General features: G+C 41.6%; 2 protein-coding genes across 2 annotated transcripts; both read left to right on the top strand.

Annotated features, from left to right (window-relative positions):
- Positions 1–966: 966 nt before the first annotated feature.
- Positions 967–5,243, top strand: si:dkey-12l12.1. Its single transcript, XM_034560408.1, has 6 exons — positions 967–1,215; positions 2,667–2,714; positions 3,786–3,896; positions 4,213–4,333; positions 4,548–4,621; positions 4,708–5,243. The coding sequence occupies exons 1-6, from the start codon at positions 1,093–1,095 to the stop codon at positions 4,849–4,851; spliced, it is 621 nt and encodes a 206-aa protein (XP_034416299.1). The 5' UTR covers positions 967–1,092; the 3' UTR covers positions 4,852–5,243.
- An 8,555-nt stretch (positions 5,244–13,798) lies between these two features.
- On the top strand, positions 13,799–15,607 carry ndufb4 (NADH:ubiquinone oxidoreductase subunit B4). Its single transcript, XM_034560203.1, has 3 exons — positions 13,799–14,001; positions 15,085–15,228; positions 15,457–15,607. The coding sequence occupies exons 1-3, from the start codon at positions 13,825–13,827 to the stop codon at positions 15,517–15,519; spliced, it is 384 nt and encodes a 127-aa protein (XP_034416094.1). The 5' UTR covers positions 13,799–13,824; the 3' UTR covers positions 15,520–15,607.
- Positions 15,608–15,814: the final 207 nt, after the last annotated feature.

Genomic DNA, 15,814 nt, shown 5'->3' with positions numbered 1-15,814 from the left:
GGTTTGTTGAGTAAGAAGAAAAATTGCTCACTGATATGAGACAGGGAAGTGGGATATAGGCTTGTCTTGGACAGCATGAATCACAGCATGTTTCCAATCCTTGCGGGAGTCAATTCCTCTGTGACCCGGAGCCTGAGTCTTGAAGACATTAGATTCCCGTCTCTTTTGCTCCCACTCACTCTTTCCATCTTGTAATACACCTTGAAACAGGGCGCCTATTCATATATAACATGCCCCCATCAGGAGATGCATTCTTTATGGTGTGCTGTTTTAAAGGCCATATAAACTTACACAGAGGTAGGCTATATAACCCCCTCAACATGCAGTCCTGGTAATGTGAAACATACTGTACGATTTAAGGAGAAAATGAAGTCTAACAAATTACATTTCTGTTGTTGTTTTTCAATTTTTTCAAGAGAAGTTTCCCCCAATAGACTTTAAATGTTTTTTTATCCATATTCGACAATCCTTTGCCAATGTTCAGTCAAATGAAGTCTGCAAGCTGAAAGATGAATTGACAGTGTTGATAGCTGTATATTCCACAGAGACGTGTACTGAGGAGGAATTACTGTAATTCTAAAAGGCTCACTGTGTTTAGATCATTGCAGAGCTGTATAAACAGCCACTGTTCCTTTACATTTTGAAAGCACAAGGAGACGGATTCGTCCACACTGAGGAGCCTAATTCGCTGCATAATGCAGTATTTCTTCAAGACGTTACAAGAACTAAACCAGCAATATTTCATTTGTTATGTACAGAAGTTTGACAGCAGTTACACACACTCTCACACACACACACACACTTGTAGGAGCTACAATGCAGGCATAAGTGGAAAATGTCCTGCTCTTTAAGTAGAGTTAGTGGGGTAGGGGGAGGCAGTTTTGAAAGGGGAGGCCCCTCAAGATGTCTGACATGTTTCTGCAGCACCACAGGCCACTGGCTGGCGTAGAGCACAGGCTTGTGGTGGGCTGTTTGTCTGCGTGAAGCTGGCATGTCCTCTCGTTCCCCTGCATCTGGTCCTCATTAGCAGAGCCGAGAGTATAAAGCAAGGAGCTGACAGGGACTGGAAACACTCGAGTTCCTGCCTGGATCATGGGGTTTACTATCTGGCTGTGCGTGCTCTGTCTGCAGGCAAGCCTGCTCTCACACGCCCTCGACTGCTCAGGAGCAACACAGGGAGAGCTGTGTGTCAGGGGACAGACCGCAGACGGACAGGTAAGAGACACACTTCTAATGGATGTGATAGTTAGGGAAGGACAGTGGTAACCAAAGGTGTTCATTATGTATCAGTCGTCATCTGTGCTGTTGTGACACTACAGGGGTAAGTGCAGCCTGTTTGAGTCTATTTAAACGTTGTTTGCTGGACCTAACTATAATAACTAACCCTTCTTTCAAATGAAAGTGAAAACATTCTGAATTATCAGCATTTTCTCCAGCAAGGACACCACAGAACACTTTATGGGTGCAAGCTGGCAGTGAAACTACATCTCTCATGTTAATGTTAAGTCAGTTTGATTTGAATTTTAAGAGAAGAGTTTTAAATTGTCGAAAATTACAGTGAATTCACAAAATTATTTAGGCATTTCTTTCTCTTTTGTACAAGCCACATCTCAGAGGGAAATATAATGAGGGAAATAATTTAGGATGCACCTTAATATATATTTCATGAAAAGAGCAATAATCAGTTTGTACTCTCAGTTTTGGTTACAATGACTATCGCGTACTGATTTGCTTAGCTTTTGCTCAGACACAGTGTGGTCAGTGCTTCTACAGTAGCTCTGCTGGAATGTAAGTAAGTAGGACTCCTTGGAAAGAGGCAGCTGTGACGATAGTAGTGGTCAAGTGTGTGAGGATGGTAGTCGACGTGTACAGTCTAACCCTGACCTGTGGAGACGTATAATTTGTTTTTTTCAACAGAAACAAAGTCTCATTGTAATGGTTTTTACAGCTATTATGCCAACACACCAAAAATATACCCCTCCGTGGAACAACATCTTTCAGCTCCCTTATTGGCTTTTCATGTGGCTAGCGGCTGTTATACTTTAAACTTGTGGTGAACATTTTTCTGAGGACAGTCCCCATGTTCTGTCCAAAGTAATCACACTCATCTAGACAACGGATTCAAGAGCTGCGAGGAGTGAGAAGGATCTTCACCCACACATGAAAGAGTCATTGGGAATTCTGTTCCATTTCTGGGAGCATGTGCCACATATGTGTTTTTCTGCAGCAGTTATTTGTGTTGTAATTGCAGAATACACAATTGTAAACTTCAAATGTGGCGAGGACTAACTAATAACCAACGGAGCACCTTTTCAGAGGCTATATTTGGTTTAGTTTACTTGAGTTTTCCGCAAAGGTCACTTATGAGATGAGTAAATGAGTAATTTATTGACTCATCAACATATAACGTGCACAACAACAGAGATACAGATGGATTCTGGCAGGTTTTGATGAGGTTGGATTTAGCTTAAAACACTCACAATGTCTTCCTATTTTCATACAGTGACACTAAATGAAAACTTAACGTAAAGGACCTGACTACTAAATGGTTAATATTTATGAATAGATAATGAGCATTTCAATCAGTAGCTAGTGTCTGTATGTATTGAATCAGGCAGTGTATGAATATCAGTAGACTCTTGATCCTTTCCTCTTCCTCTTCTCAGTATGATGATCAGAAGCAGCAGAGGGCGCTACCATTAACTGAAGAACTGGTACGTGTCACCATACTAATACTACTCAAGGTTACTGTTTCATTATGAATCCTTGAGTTCCTGCCCTCCAGCTCAGAGCAGGTTTTCCTCTGACAGAGTCTGGTGCACGTTCATGGGAATGACACAGCAGAAATAAGATAAAAGAAAAGACATCATGGTACTCTAAAGTTGAGGCAGAAACAAACAACAGAGGGGAATGAAGCGGTGTTGAAAGAGGGAGGTGGTAGTGATGGGTTGAGTTCATTCTTTATTATAGAACACAAAACACAATTATGTTAATCTGAGCAAACTGAATAATTAGATAACTATGTTACTGATACAGATGGTGACATCATGTAATTGTGACAAAGCTTTCCGGCAGTGAAACCAAAGAAGCTAAACATAGGTCACTGAAGTCCCTCACACACACAAGCAATGTGTGTATCCCCGCAATAACATAATATGCATATTGTAATCATCCCTCAAATGAACTGTACGGCTGTTGTGCCGCAACTAAAGCAATCATCAAAATGTAGGTCAACAGCAATCACGACAAGCATCTTAAATGGCAGCACAAATTATTGTGGGTCAAATATGTTGTAGCTATGTGTTGTCGTCGTGAGGAAAAAGGAGAAAGGGTAGGACGTTATTATAAAATACTGGAAACAATCTTTTATTTCATTTTAAATTGGCGGGGGGGAAATGGACTGATGGGATCAAGGACCTGTGACACCATTATAAATGTATGACAAAGATCCAATTGACAAACCGAAACCTGTTGTTTCTCAACGTGACAGTCCATTTATTAGCAAAAATAGCAATGCTTTGTTTCTGTGCAATCGGTGAGAAATGCAGGAAATGGCGGAGCCACCCACAATAATAGTTTTGCAGTTTCCATCTCTTAATGCTGCAGTTTGCCTGCCTTCATGGGACGAGGACAGGACAGAGCAGAGCAGGGCAAAGGACAATGTGCTCCTCCACTCAGCATCCACCTCACATACGACTTGATGCATTCGCACACAGAAAGACGTGCATAAGTTGTTGTTTCCCTCTGAGGTTGTGGATGTGGTTGTGACCGTCTCATCCTCGTAGGTTTTGTTCAGACGTAAGAGACAGTTGGAGCGGAGGGGTCCCACCCACCTGAGCCACTCCAGCCTGCCCGGGGCCTTCTCTGTCAAAGGCTTCCCTAACACTCTCACCCAGGTAAACCACTTCTTGTTAGTCACACAGGAGTCACAGTGAGCAAAAGCCAAATGCGGGGGAAGGTGGGGACTGGTTTACAGCGGTGGCTGCTGCTGCCAATGCTCCAGTGAAGCTTTAGTCATACTGAATCATCTGTATGAGCTGAAATACAGAAATGAGCCACAGAAACCACATTTATTGTCAAATGCATCTAGAGAATGCTCTTACATCAAAAATCTGAACTAGGGATTATGTTTTTTGAAATTCAAAGAGAGCTCAATTGTGTGTGCAGGAAGTATCAACGTGTATACTAATCCCGGTGTCTATGGATTCTCAGGCTGATAGGTCCAGGCGGCACTTGGTTCAAGCTGCGAGTAAGAAAAAGAACAAGCGTAAATCCCGCCTTGGCTCCTTCTCCCTCCTTAGCAACGACAAGAAATCCAACCCCCTACAGGTGAGTCTCCATGGCAACCCCGTGCAGGGGAACAGCTGGGACGAAGAGGCCGGATGTGCTTGCAGAGTTATAAGGCCACCTTACCTGGTTTTATTGGTTCGCTTTGGTCTACTAGCTAGTATAATCTGTTCATTGAAATGGCTCATTCTGGCAATGTCCGTTCAGTTTTGCACTTGAAAATGTTCACTCTTTTGTTTTGGATTTCACTTCTAGGTGACCTAGAGCAAGAAGACAGGTGAAGGCCGAGCCTCCCAAGAGGAATTCAGGCCGATCTGGGGCCTTCTCCGTCCTGGTTAGTCATCATGTAGTGTTTATTCTCCTGCGCACAAACATACTGTATCTGATAGGTATTTAAATAACATGTCATGTGCTCTCCAGGGAGATCCACAGAATGATGGACAGAACGACAGACCCAAAAGAAGCATACAGAAGGACGAGTGTGTAATGGCAATTTTATATTCTGTGTTGTATTTCAGTGAACACTCTGATATTGTGCATACTGACACTGCCTGCATTGGGTAACTTGTGGGTCATGCAGCAGCTGCCTTAGTGTGCACAGTCCCCTCAAAAAACATGTAAACAAAAAATGAAGATTGGTGTGAAAATTGGACATTTGGAATAAGAATTTCTGTGTGTGTTTGGTTTAAATCATTTTGGTGCGCGTGTCAATCATTACTGTTTCAAATGTAAGCTAGCTTACTTTTCTCAGCCAGCCTGCGGATGCTTTTTATACACTATTTCAAGTCTCTAATATATTCCTGCATGTTATAAAATCAAGTAAAAAATGATCCAATATTAATATTATAGTTTGCCATTTTGTTCTAACCTATTTAATCACAGATTCCTTATGAAGATTGGGGTTATATTTTTGCAGAAATATTTCTTGTGTTGTATCATATTTCAATAAAAGTTTCGTAGAGATATATGGTGTAAGAGTCTTTAAACATTAAATGGTAAATTGACTGTACTTGTATCGCGCTTTTCTAATCTTCCGACCAGCTTTCACCCTATATGCCATCATTCACACCAATACATACAATGATGGGAGGAGCTACCATGTGAGGTGTCACCTGTCCATCAGGACTAACTAACATTCACACAACATTCACACACCGGAGGCACAGCTACGGGAGCAATTTGGGGTTAAGTGTCTTGCCCAGATTAGCGGAGCCGGGGATCAAACCACCGATCCTCTGCTCTATCACTGAGCCACAATCGCCCCAAGTACTTTATGCTTCACTGCAGCCTCCTCTATAAACTGTATAATAGTTTATACTCTGAGCTCCATTGAGAAATTGTATAACAGTAGCAGCTCAGTCTTTCCCTCTCTCTTTCCCAGAATGACACGTTACATTTCCCACTCAAGGGTCTGTGAAACTGACTATGACTGATTCATAAAATTGAGTACCATGGGGTTGCAACACCACTAAGTCCCCAATTACAGATGGCAAGTGTTACATGTATGGTGCGTTGTTTGCAAAGATGGCAGCAGAATTAAACAGCAGGAACCTCTTTTCTATAAAAGGCCTTAATCCATTTACGTTACAGAAGCCAAGGGCAAATAGCCTGCGTGTGAGAGAGAAAAAGAAAATCTAAATGCAGTCTAGACCATCTGTTTCAGGAGTCAAACGTTGTCTATTTAAATATCTTGTGTCATTTCTTATTCATTTGGCCAGGAATGGAAACACAGTATGGTCTGGACCAGAGGGTTTGTTTGAGTATTTCTGCAGGACACTGACGTAAATGTGTGCACCAAATCTGATCTTTGTGGTCTGCTCTGCTTCTGGGTCTCTATTTACAGCATATCAGATTAAACAAATCACCTCTGTCACAACTCAGAAAAACTGTGCTGTATTGTGTGATTGCATGTTGAGTTAAAAATAAAAGCATGCTAAATTGACACCTAAAATGGCACAGCGGCCCACCCAAAGTAATGTCTCCAGAAAATCCTGTATGAGGCAATCTGATGAGGAAAAAAGCCTGTGTAAAAGTGTACGGCAATCTAAATGAATAGGATGACTCATCCTCCGTTCAATTACTGATCAAAGCCCTCGGCTCAATGACGTAGGTATGCAGTACTCAGTCTCATTTTATGGTTTTATAGACACAAACAGAGAGCAAAGGAAGAAAATAACCCAACAAAATGTTATTTATAAACTTGGCATTTCCCCTGAAGCACATAATTGATGCAGAATATGCTTCAGTAGCTCACTTTAGGAGAATATAGACATGTGTAAGGTCCTGCAACAGCTGTTGACAATGCCATCATAACCCACATTAACTAGTTGTGAACTGTCTTGGTGTCATCTTGGTGACAAACAACCACAGGAAGCCATACATTTTTCAGAAAACAGCCATGCTCTGATAAGGACTAAGACCTAACTATTCGTATTTAGAGTCAACAAGAGAAACACAGCCTCAGCTCACTCGCCTGCCATCATCTTCACACACACACACACACACACTCCTGTGACAGCTGCCAGCAGGTTATCACTGACTGACTGTACCCTTAGGCTAATGCATCCTGGGAAAACGATGACCCTGATGGAACCAAGGCAAAAGTGTCCGAGTGTGTGCGTATAAGTTGCAGACAGTGCACACAAACACACACACACACACGCACACACACACATGCACAAAGCAATATTACTGAGCACAGACAAGCTATAAATAACCTTATAAACCCATTTCCTCCGATGATGTAAATGTTAAATTAAAGTTCAGACTTCTATTTGAGCATGTGTAACTGTGTGTGGTCAACACAAAGGGAATCCTTAAAGCATATTTTAGTCATTGCGGTCTTCATAATGGTCTGTGGCATTGTTTCCGCCCTGCTTTGGGTTCCGTCATCCCCTTAAGAACAAAGCTGGTGATAATCACTAGTAAGAAAATAATTGAAAAGTCTTCAATCTATAGGATTGTGGTAGGAAATGGCTCAAGCATGCGAGATACGTCACAATTTCCCATAAAAGCTTCAGGTTTATACGTCGTTAGTGGCTGACAGTTAATATCCTTTTCAAGCAGCGGAAACCACGGCGTAAGTATTAGTTTCTGTTGACAGGAGCATCTCATCCAAAACAACATGCAATGTGGGAAAAGAAAGTCACAAACAAGTTCTACATCAGCAGTGGGTAACACGTGTATCTATAAAGAGGATAGGGTGGACTTATCACTGACATTTTGCAGAATCCTACAGTGATGAAAAAACATTACACCGTCCTATCTATTATTTTCATCACAATGTGAATTACTATGTTTTTGCCATTTAAAGGATAATTCCTGTTTCAAGAAACACAAGCAGTCAGATGATCAAAGCCAAACTTCGCCTGGTTCCACACATCACCGGCCCCATCTTTGAATTTGTTCAGCAATTCAACAAATTATGTGCCCATCTTGTGCCAGTTGTGCCATGTTGTTGTCAGTTTGTCTATGAATTGGATTTCCATTTCATTTTGAGATTTTGTTATTTTAGGCTGCCTTAAAAACATCTGGCCGGGGACAGCAGATAGAAATTATCCTCTCTGGCTAACTCTGGCTCACTTACAGTCCAACTGTTGATTAGTGTGCATTGTCCCTGCAAAATAAATGAATAAAAATAAATACAAATCTACAAAAACAATCAATCAGAAAATAACTCTTAAAAGAAATTAATTGACATGTTGGGAAATGTGCTGATTTGAACAACTTAGCAATCACAAAGACTGGAAACCTAATTAACGCATTTGTCTCATCTGTTTCATTCGTACTTGCGTATTTATCTAACTCTTGGTAAGAAGTGTATTCGCACAAAATGTTAACGTATTTCTTTGATTCATGGGGAAAGGGTCAGCACTTTTGGGTTTTACCTCTAAAGAAGTGGTTTAGATGATATGTTTTAACTGTTTGGCTTGTTCACAATCTGTCTGACTGTCGGAGATCTTGTGTTTTTGCCCCGGCCGACAACATTGTACATTACATTACATGTCATTTAGATGACGCTTTTATCCAAAGCGACTTACGATAAGTGCATTAAACCATGAGTCCAAACATTGTAGCAACGTTGTTGTGTTCATAGACACCAACATCAAAGTATTTTGTTATCATAACTGATAGTAATGATGGCCCAACTGAAATGATCTTTTAACTCCTTTGCATCAGGCCATAAAAGTAAGGAAAGTATTGTAGCTCTGTGGAGTGAGATGGAAATGTATTCCCTACTCAGTATTCCTAGAGTGGCTTTCCTCGTCTATTCTCTGTTCTCGCTGACCTCCGACTATGACCACGCTTTCAGGCTGAATTTGGCTCCTTCTCTTCATCTCCTGCCACTTCCTATTAGATCAGATACAGGGCGTCGGCTGTCTTCCCTCACCTTGTGTGTAACTCTTCTCCCAAACAGCATCCCTAGCTCTGCCCGTCAAGACTTCCTCTTACTGCTGTCACAGTGGCTCAGCCCTGTCAAATCACTCTCGGCCTAATTAGTAGAAAGACAGAGCGAGTGAGAGAGAAACATTGATGTATCTGTGATATATGTAAGTCCTCAGTAACAGTGTTGTGATGTCAGCTCAATATATCAGCCAGCTGTCCTTTCTACATGTATGGCAGCAGGAGGGTTATGTATGGGCCAATGCAGAATTCATTGACTTTTCAAGGCTCTGTCAGCTTCTTATTATATACAAAGCCTTTGTCTGTACATCCAGAGGCGATCTGCCAGCTGCAATCCCTTCATTCTGTCACTAAAAACAAATGTCTACACAATGTCTGTGACACTGAGATCAAACGTTGTAGCCACGGCCTCTAATGACATCCAGAAGCTATTGTTTTTGCAAACTGTTGATGCTGAATGTATCTTAATGATATACTTTACCAATATACAGCACATAGACTGCTATGTTGCTAATGGTTTCCATTGGGTACAAACTAGTCTGCATCAAAACATTTCAGGAAGAAATTGTTGGATTAAAGGAATAGTTCAATTTTATTATACAGAGGGTTAGGAGAAAACTGATATGTGTTTATGCTAAATATCAAGGTAGAACCAGGATATGATTAGCTTAGCTTCAGAAATAAATAGTCCGGCATAACAGAGACAGAACAGGGCTTGCTGTTTCCAGTCTTCATGTTAAGCTAAGCTGAGCAAAGATGAACTAACAGTTTCCTTTATCTTCGTATTTACAATCTGAAAGTGGTATCAATCTTCTCAATTAAGTCTTGGAAAGAAAGCAAATAATTGCATTCCTCAAAATTACAATTTTTTTCCTTTAGGGAAGTTATGTCCAATCAACTCATATGGATTTGAACAGGGACCTCGGAGGCCCCGAGGCGGTGGTCCACTTTGCCTGGTTGGAAATCTAACAATAGCTATGATTGGAAAATTACTCAGCATAAAATGTCAGGAATTCGAGAATAAACAGTGTTGTTTTTAACTTGAACAACACACATTTTGAGTTCACCCAGGGTATTTAAAAAGTATTCTCAAGACTTTCCTTAACCCAATAGAAGCAAAGACATTACAATCTTAACCAAAACTGTTTTTACATGAAGTTCCCATGCCAACGACAACATGCTGGGCACTGATCTTGACAGCCCAGGCATCAGGAATCCCCACATCCTTCACTATGAGGTATTCACGGGTAATAAATCCCTTTAACTTTGAGCAGATCATTCGAAAGAAATCTAGAAACTGAGCTAAAAGCCGAGCGCCAAGATGAACTTAGGCTGAAATAAAAAAATTGTCAATTCCATCTCAGGGCAATTCATCTGTGTAGCACTCCTTGAAAATGATGGATGCCTGCTGAGTCACTGCCACGGTCCCATCTCTGCCCTGCTCAGTACATTAAAGCAGGAAATATTGCTGAGATTGACCCGCTGTCCACTATATAGGTCCATGGTAAGCTGATTGATTAAGAAGGGAATACTCTCAGACAGGGGGCGAATCCATTTCATGGATATAGATTAGAATGGGAAGGCAGAGATAGTTGATGATAAATGGAAAGAGCAGCATTTCTTAAAAACATAACTCGAAGGAATGAGGAGCCAACATATCATATATATGGCTGGTAAAGAGACTAAAGCAATCTCTCTCAATCAATCAGAATTCAGAGCCCGGTGTAAGTCAGTTGCCTCAACAAGACAAAGGATGCAGTGAGAAATAGGCACGCAGGCAGAGAGATAAAGGGATGCAAAGCAGGTTTGGTTCAGCCTGAGCCAAGCGGGCTCTCCTTCTCATTTCTCTTTGGTATGACACAAAGGTCGTCACGGGCTGTGAAGTGGACAGGGCTGTCAGTGGAGAGAGGAGCTGAGGGGGCGGCACAGGGAGTCGGCCAGGCAGGGGAGGAATTCCAATCAGCTTCGGACATTTAAAATGGAGCCACGAAGTTGAAAACGTCTTATAGAGGCTGTGAAAGACAACCATGCTCGTCAGACATGATGAATCAGGGATGGAGGGAGAGGTGGGCAGGCCGGAAAAGGTCATGTGGGCATGGGACGTACAAATTGTTGGCTGTAAATAGCAAGCCTCCTGCCTCCAACCCCCAGTTCATTGACTTTGTAACCATTTGTGAAATTTACAAAGGCTCTAAACTGGCACAATTATGTACTGTAGATGAAAACAAGGGTGGAAAGGAACATTACATTCCTTAGTTGCATTCCTCAAGGGCAGACGAGTAATGAAGCCTCTGGGACAGGAAATATCATGAATAAGTAAGTACCAAAAAAGCAAAACACATTAGGTCATTGTCTCAGTCTACAAACCACTACAGGGGCCGTTGGTAAAGAATATGGAGAAATGTACTTTTAACTTGTGGTCAGAAAAGAAACCTGCTTCCACTTTCCAAACCATGCAGGCTCGCATTTTAGAAGACGAAAACAGCACAAAAGACGTGTGATTACTGGGAGTGATTAAGTCTTGCAGGGTAGCACAGACTGCTGATAGAAAACCTCCAGAACTTTTAATTCCTGTATTATCTCTTACTCTGTAACTGCCTCCATATCTGTATCACATCTTTATCTCTGTATTATTTGTCAAACACTTTGCACAGTGAGTGCATCCAAATAAACCTCAGTCAGCATCACTGATGTACGATAAAGACTAAAATACCAAATGTTCTGAGGAAAGAAAGACATAAAGGGATGTGGAGGTTGACGGAGAAGGACGCAGGCTGTAAGGAAAGAAAAAAAGATTCAGAAACGTTCCAAAGTTCAATAGTAGGTCCAGGAGGTCTGCCGGGTGCCTGCCAGTTATTAATAATTCATTTGAAGCTAAATGTCTCTCTGAACATCATGGAAAGATGTTGGCTGGGGAGTGTGGTCTCACATTGAATTTTGAAGTCATAAATGGATGTTTCAAAACTGCAGAGGTCCTGTAAGGACAATACATAATTTGGCCTCACCGGATCAAAAAGCTCTCTCAGAATCTCTGTACTCTGCAACTCAAGTTTGAAGTGCAAGAATAGGGAGAAAAAGAAGTTGTATCTTTATTGCATAATCCAATTGTAAAGTCACTGATATATATTTGAAAAGGCTACACAACTATAGTGCAGATATTCTTAAATGTTACCCCGCTGGTGTAATAAAGAGTACAACCAGATAAACTTACAAAATAAAATATAGCTGAAAGAAAGTGATATTGCACTTTGTCAATATAATGATTTATTGATCTGACTATATAAGTGGATATTATACCCTAAAATGTGATATTTGCATTAGGATTCAAAAGTAATTTCAGTGCACATAGCAAGTTGAAATTGCAATGTTAGCACTGCACGATGGTGGCCTTATTTCCATCCAAACCCAATGCAAACAAGCGGTAGCATTTCTGTGGTTGTCAAGGGGAAAATAGAGCACTCATTTGAGCAGGAATGAAGCTGGTAACTGGTGCTACTGATTTATCTCTGAGTGCAGCTCAGCAGATTGCTGCTATTACACATTCTCCTTCTCCTCCAATTTGAGGCTGCAGTTAGATGATATCCACTTTGTGGTAGTGTACAGATTGCTAGAGATTGCCCTCTTGTGGTTATAATCTCTAATGTACAATGTCTGAACCTCAACAACAGAGCAACATAGGTGGCAGATATTATGAAAAAATAAGCTCTGTCTATTATCACATACTGTATATCAGTGTCTTGCCCAAATGAAAAAATCTCACCCCCTTGGACAGGGTAGACTACGATGGGCATGAACTCAAGGTAAATCTTACAAAACACAATAACGAATCAAACATTTTTATCATGGGCATTCACACAGAATAATATATTTTTTTATTTTTAAACTGTTACTTAATGTAATACATTTGATGTGTGTCAATATTCTAATGGACATGGGGGATTACATATGTGCACACTATTTTATATGATCATGTACTGTTTTGGATGTAAAGTCACATGCAAGACACAAACATGTATGACATAAATTAAATCTAGTGCAGTATAAAGTCAATGTTCTTCTTAGCTGCAGTAAAGTAAAACACTTTTTTTAAGTTTTCCTAATGTAAATTGCCTACTTCAGGAACGTTTTGGTACCTGAAAACCGAGTTGTAGTCTTATGTATTTATTTCAACAAACATTTGCCTTCACTGACTTCCCCGAGTCTGACTCCTTGAACTATTTGCAGATGGAGGTTCTTGGCTGGATCACTGGATGGGTTGTCCCTTTGACACTGGGCTCTCCTCTCCTGTTCCCGGATCCTTCTTCCCCTACATCCCCGCATACGGGGATGTTTTGCAGAGCTGCCTGACTCTTTGCCTGCACTAAGGCCTTGTCCCTCTCTAAAGTCACCAGCATGGTCTGCTTTAAAGCTGCTTGGTATTTTTCATTACTTCGCTTCAACGCGAGTTCGTAGTGGTCGCACTGTGATTTAAGCTTTCTTATGTCCTCGATGACCCTGTTTTTCTCCTGGACAACACGCTTATGTTGCATCCGTTGGAAGTCCCTTTCTTTCTGGACCCTCGCCAGTGTCTCAGCTCCGGCAGATGCCGCCAGCCTGTACTCCTCCCCCTCCCGCTGCGCGTTTTTCAGCTCGCTGTCCAGACGCTGGTTTTCAACGTGCACGTCCGGTACCACATCAACATGTTCTGGGTTCACCAGTCCTCTCTGCGCCATCTCGGTCCACTCGGTCTGAAAACAATCGAGCGTTTCTGTCATGCTCATTTGGGAAAGAAAGTTGCGCAGAAAGTCATCCACGCCCTGGGGTCGGTGGTGTGTGATGGGCCTGGGGGAAGGAGCGCCGGCCTCTGACCCGGTTTGGATAGTTTTTTACCGTGGCCTCCAAATGTTCCTCCTCTTCCGTCAATTTCCTGTCATCCGCGAGAGACATTTCTTCAAAATGAAAGTTCCTGTCATCACTTTCACCCAGAACACTCTCGTCCTTTTCCTGTTTTGTGTTACCTGCGCTCATTGTTTCACTTAAGACGCGGGCCTAACAGCGAGAGAAAGTGTGATGTTGCCATGGCGACGATTCATGTTATCAACGCGAGACTTCACGAGTTCACGTCCGCGCCGTTCTACGCGTCATCAAACAATCATGGCGGACTACCGAGAGGCGCCCTTGGCTACTCGGCCAAAAACGCTTGACCCAAATGAGTATTTCAACGTCTCGCCGGAGCAGCGACGTGCCGAAGAGGACAGGGCAGCGCTACGGGCGAATCTAAAGAGGCAGTACCAGACGCAGCTCAACAACCCGCACAGAAAAGAGCTCATTGTAAGTGGCGACCCGCTAGCTAGCAATGTCACCCTTGGAAATGGCTAACACTAAGCCAGTGCACACAAGTCAGACGAACCCAGTTTTTTACTAAAGAGCAACGTTCTTTGTAAAGATTTCAGTGCCTCATATTGTTGTGCATGGTGTTGTGATGCGGTACTGGATGGAGTTAACGTTAATCATATTATCAGGACGATTTGAGTTTGGTCACAGGTTTGAGTTTTGGATACAGGGACGTTAGCCATACTGTGTATTATTAACATTAAATCCATTCTTCCGTATATCTTTTTTTAGATTTAGTCAAGTTGTTGCCATATGCTAGAGATGGGGTCAATGTACAACAGTTACTATTGTTAAAGATGAACATAATCATTCCTGTCCTTTTCAACCCTGCAACTAAACTGAGCCTCGTCCAGACTGTTAAAGTTACATTTCCAGCTGCTTCAATCGAACTGCAATACATAATGTTCTGCATGGACATACGTCCCATGCCCTTTGACACCAACATACAATTGACTTTGTCTATACCTGAAACTACACAACTCTTCACAAAAACAACGTAAAATATGTGACTGAGCTTATTTCATAACCTAACTCTTCTGAATACCAACATTTGGGTTGTCCATTTTGGATTAATTTGAAGCAAACATTTTGTGAAAAGAACAGGTGTTTCTACTAATATTAACAATGACTCAATTGTATCCAAGAGTCCCAGTACGCCAACATGCACACTACCAGAACTCTGAAGCTGAAGCAGCTAAATTAATTTCCTCATTCATTTTCATCATTTACACCTGTAGCCTTCATAAAAAGTACTCAATGGAAAAGGCCCGTCCTGACAGGGGGACCTCCTGGGTAGCTTTTGCCCTTTGCAAAGTTTGTTTTACTGTGTTTTCCTAATGACTATAAAAGGCTTCTGGATATAGATTGTTGTATAGTGGGAAACAGTTTTCCAGTATCATGAACTCATACTACTATATATTTTATATTTTGTCTTTATACTTTTGTCTTTTTTTCTGGACTGCAAAGATTCAGTTTTCAGGGTGATCATTGACATTGAATTGCATACTTCTGTCTCTGTAGGAAGACCCTGCCCTGACACGCTGGGTGTATGCACGTGCCAACCCCTACGCAACCTTCAGGCCCACATTCAAGACTTCTCTGTTGGGTGCAATGTTTGGAGTTGTGCCTCTCTTTGTCCTTTACTACGTCTTCAAGACAGACAGGGTATGAGACAAGATGCCCAGACCTTTCTTTGCTTGATTACTTATTCACACTTCTGAGCCATGATGTTGGTCTCCCTCTTTCTGCTGGGAGGAACAAAAACTGCATGACAATCACAAAATGCTCACTCATAAAACGAGCATTTGAGAAATTGTACTCAAAGGGAAGAGGGTTATACGACTGTTGCCATGGAAGCTGTATAAACTCATCTGTTATCTGTCTGTGTTACAGGATAGGAAGGAAGACCAGATTAAGGCTGGAACCCTCAACCGCAAGTTCAGTTTGTCATCATGAGCTCTGATGTATAAAGACCTCCTTTGTGTGCTAGTGATGCCTGTCTGTGTAATTATTATTAACAAATAAAATTATATTGTCAAAAACAGTCATGTGGTTTTGATTGGTGAGGCAAGTGTGAAGAATACATGGTGAATATGTGCAATCAGTAGACTTTGGGGCAGTGAGGCTCACCTCGGTGATGAGATTGAAGTTACATTGTTGCTTGCCACATGCATTACATTATTCACAAAAAAAGTAAGTAAGATACACTTGTGTTCACAATCATTAATCACTGAGGTGCCCTTGAGCGAGT

This window comes from Cyclopterus lumpus, chromosome 20, assembly GCF_009769545.1.
Source record: "Cyclopterus lumpus isolate fCycLum1 chromosome 20, fCycLum1.pri, whole genome shotgun sequence".
In the NCBI taxonomy this organism is placed as follows: Eukaryota; Metazoa; Chordata; class Actinopteri; order Perciformes; family Cyclopteridae; genus Cyclopterus; species Cyclopterus lumpus.
Note: the sequence above shows the minus strand (reverse complement) of the source record. Positions and strands in the feature narration are given on the sequence as shown.

Bases quoted from the DNA above. Each gene is read 5' to 3' on its own strand.
- ndufb4 (XM_034560203.1), top strand. From the start codon at position 13,825: ATGGCGGACTACCGAGAGGCGCCCTTGGCTACTCGGCCAAAAACGCTT. The intron at 14,002-15,084 runs GTAAGTGGCGAC...CTGTCTCTGTAG, and splicing joins CGCACAGAAAAGAGCTCATT to GAAGACCCTGCCCTGACACG. The intron at 15,229-15,456 runs GTATGAGACAAG...TCTGTGTTACAG, and splicing joins ACGTCTTCAAGACAGACAGG to GATAGGAAGGAAGACCAGAT.
- si:dkey-12l12.1 (XM_034560408.1), top strand. From the start codon at position 1,093: ATGGGGTTTACTATCTGGCTGTGCGTGCTCTGTCTGCAGGCAAGCCTG. The intron at 4,334-4,547 runs GTCTCCATGGCA...CTTCTAGGTGAC, and splicing joins ATCCAACCCCCTACAGGTGA to CTAGAGCAAGAAGACAGGTG. The intron at 4,622-4,707 runs GTTAGTCATCAT...TGTGCTCTCCAG, and splicing joins CTGGGGCCTTCTCCGTCCTG to GGAGATCCACAGAATGATGG.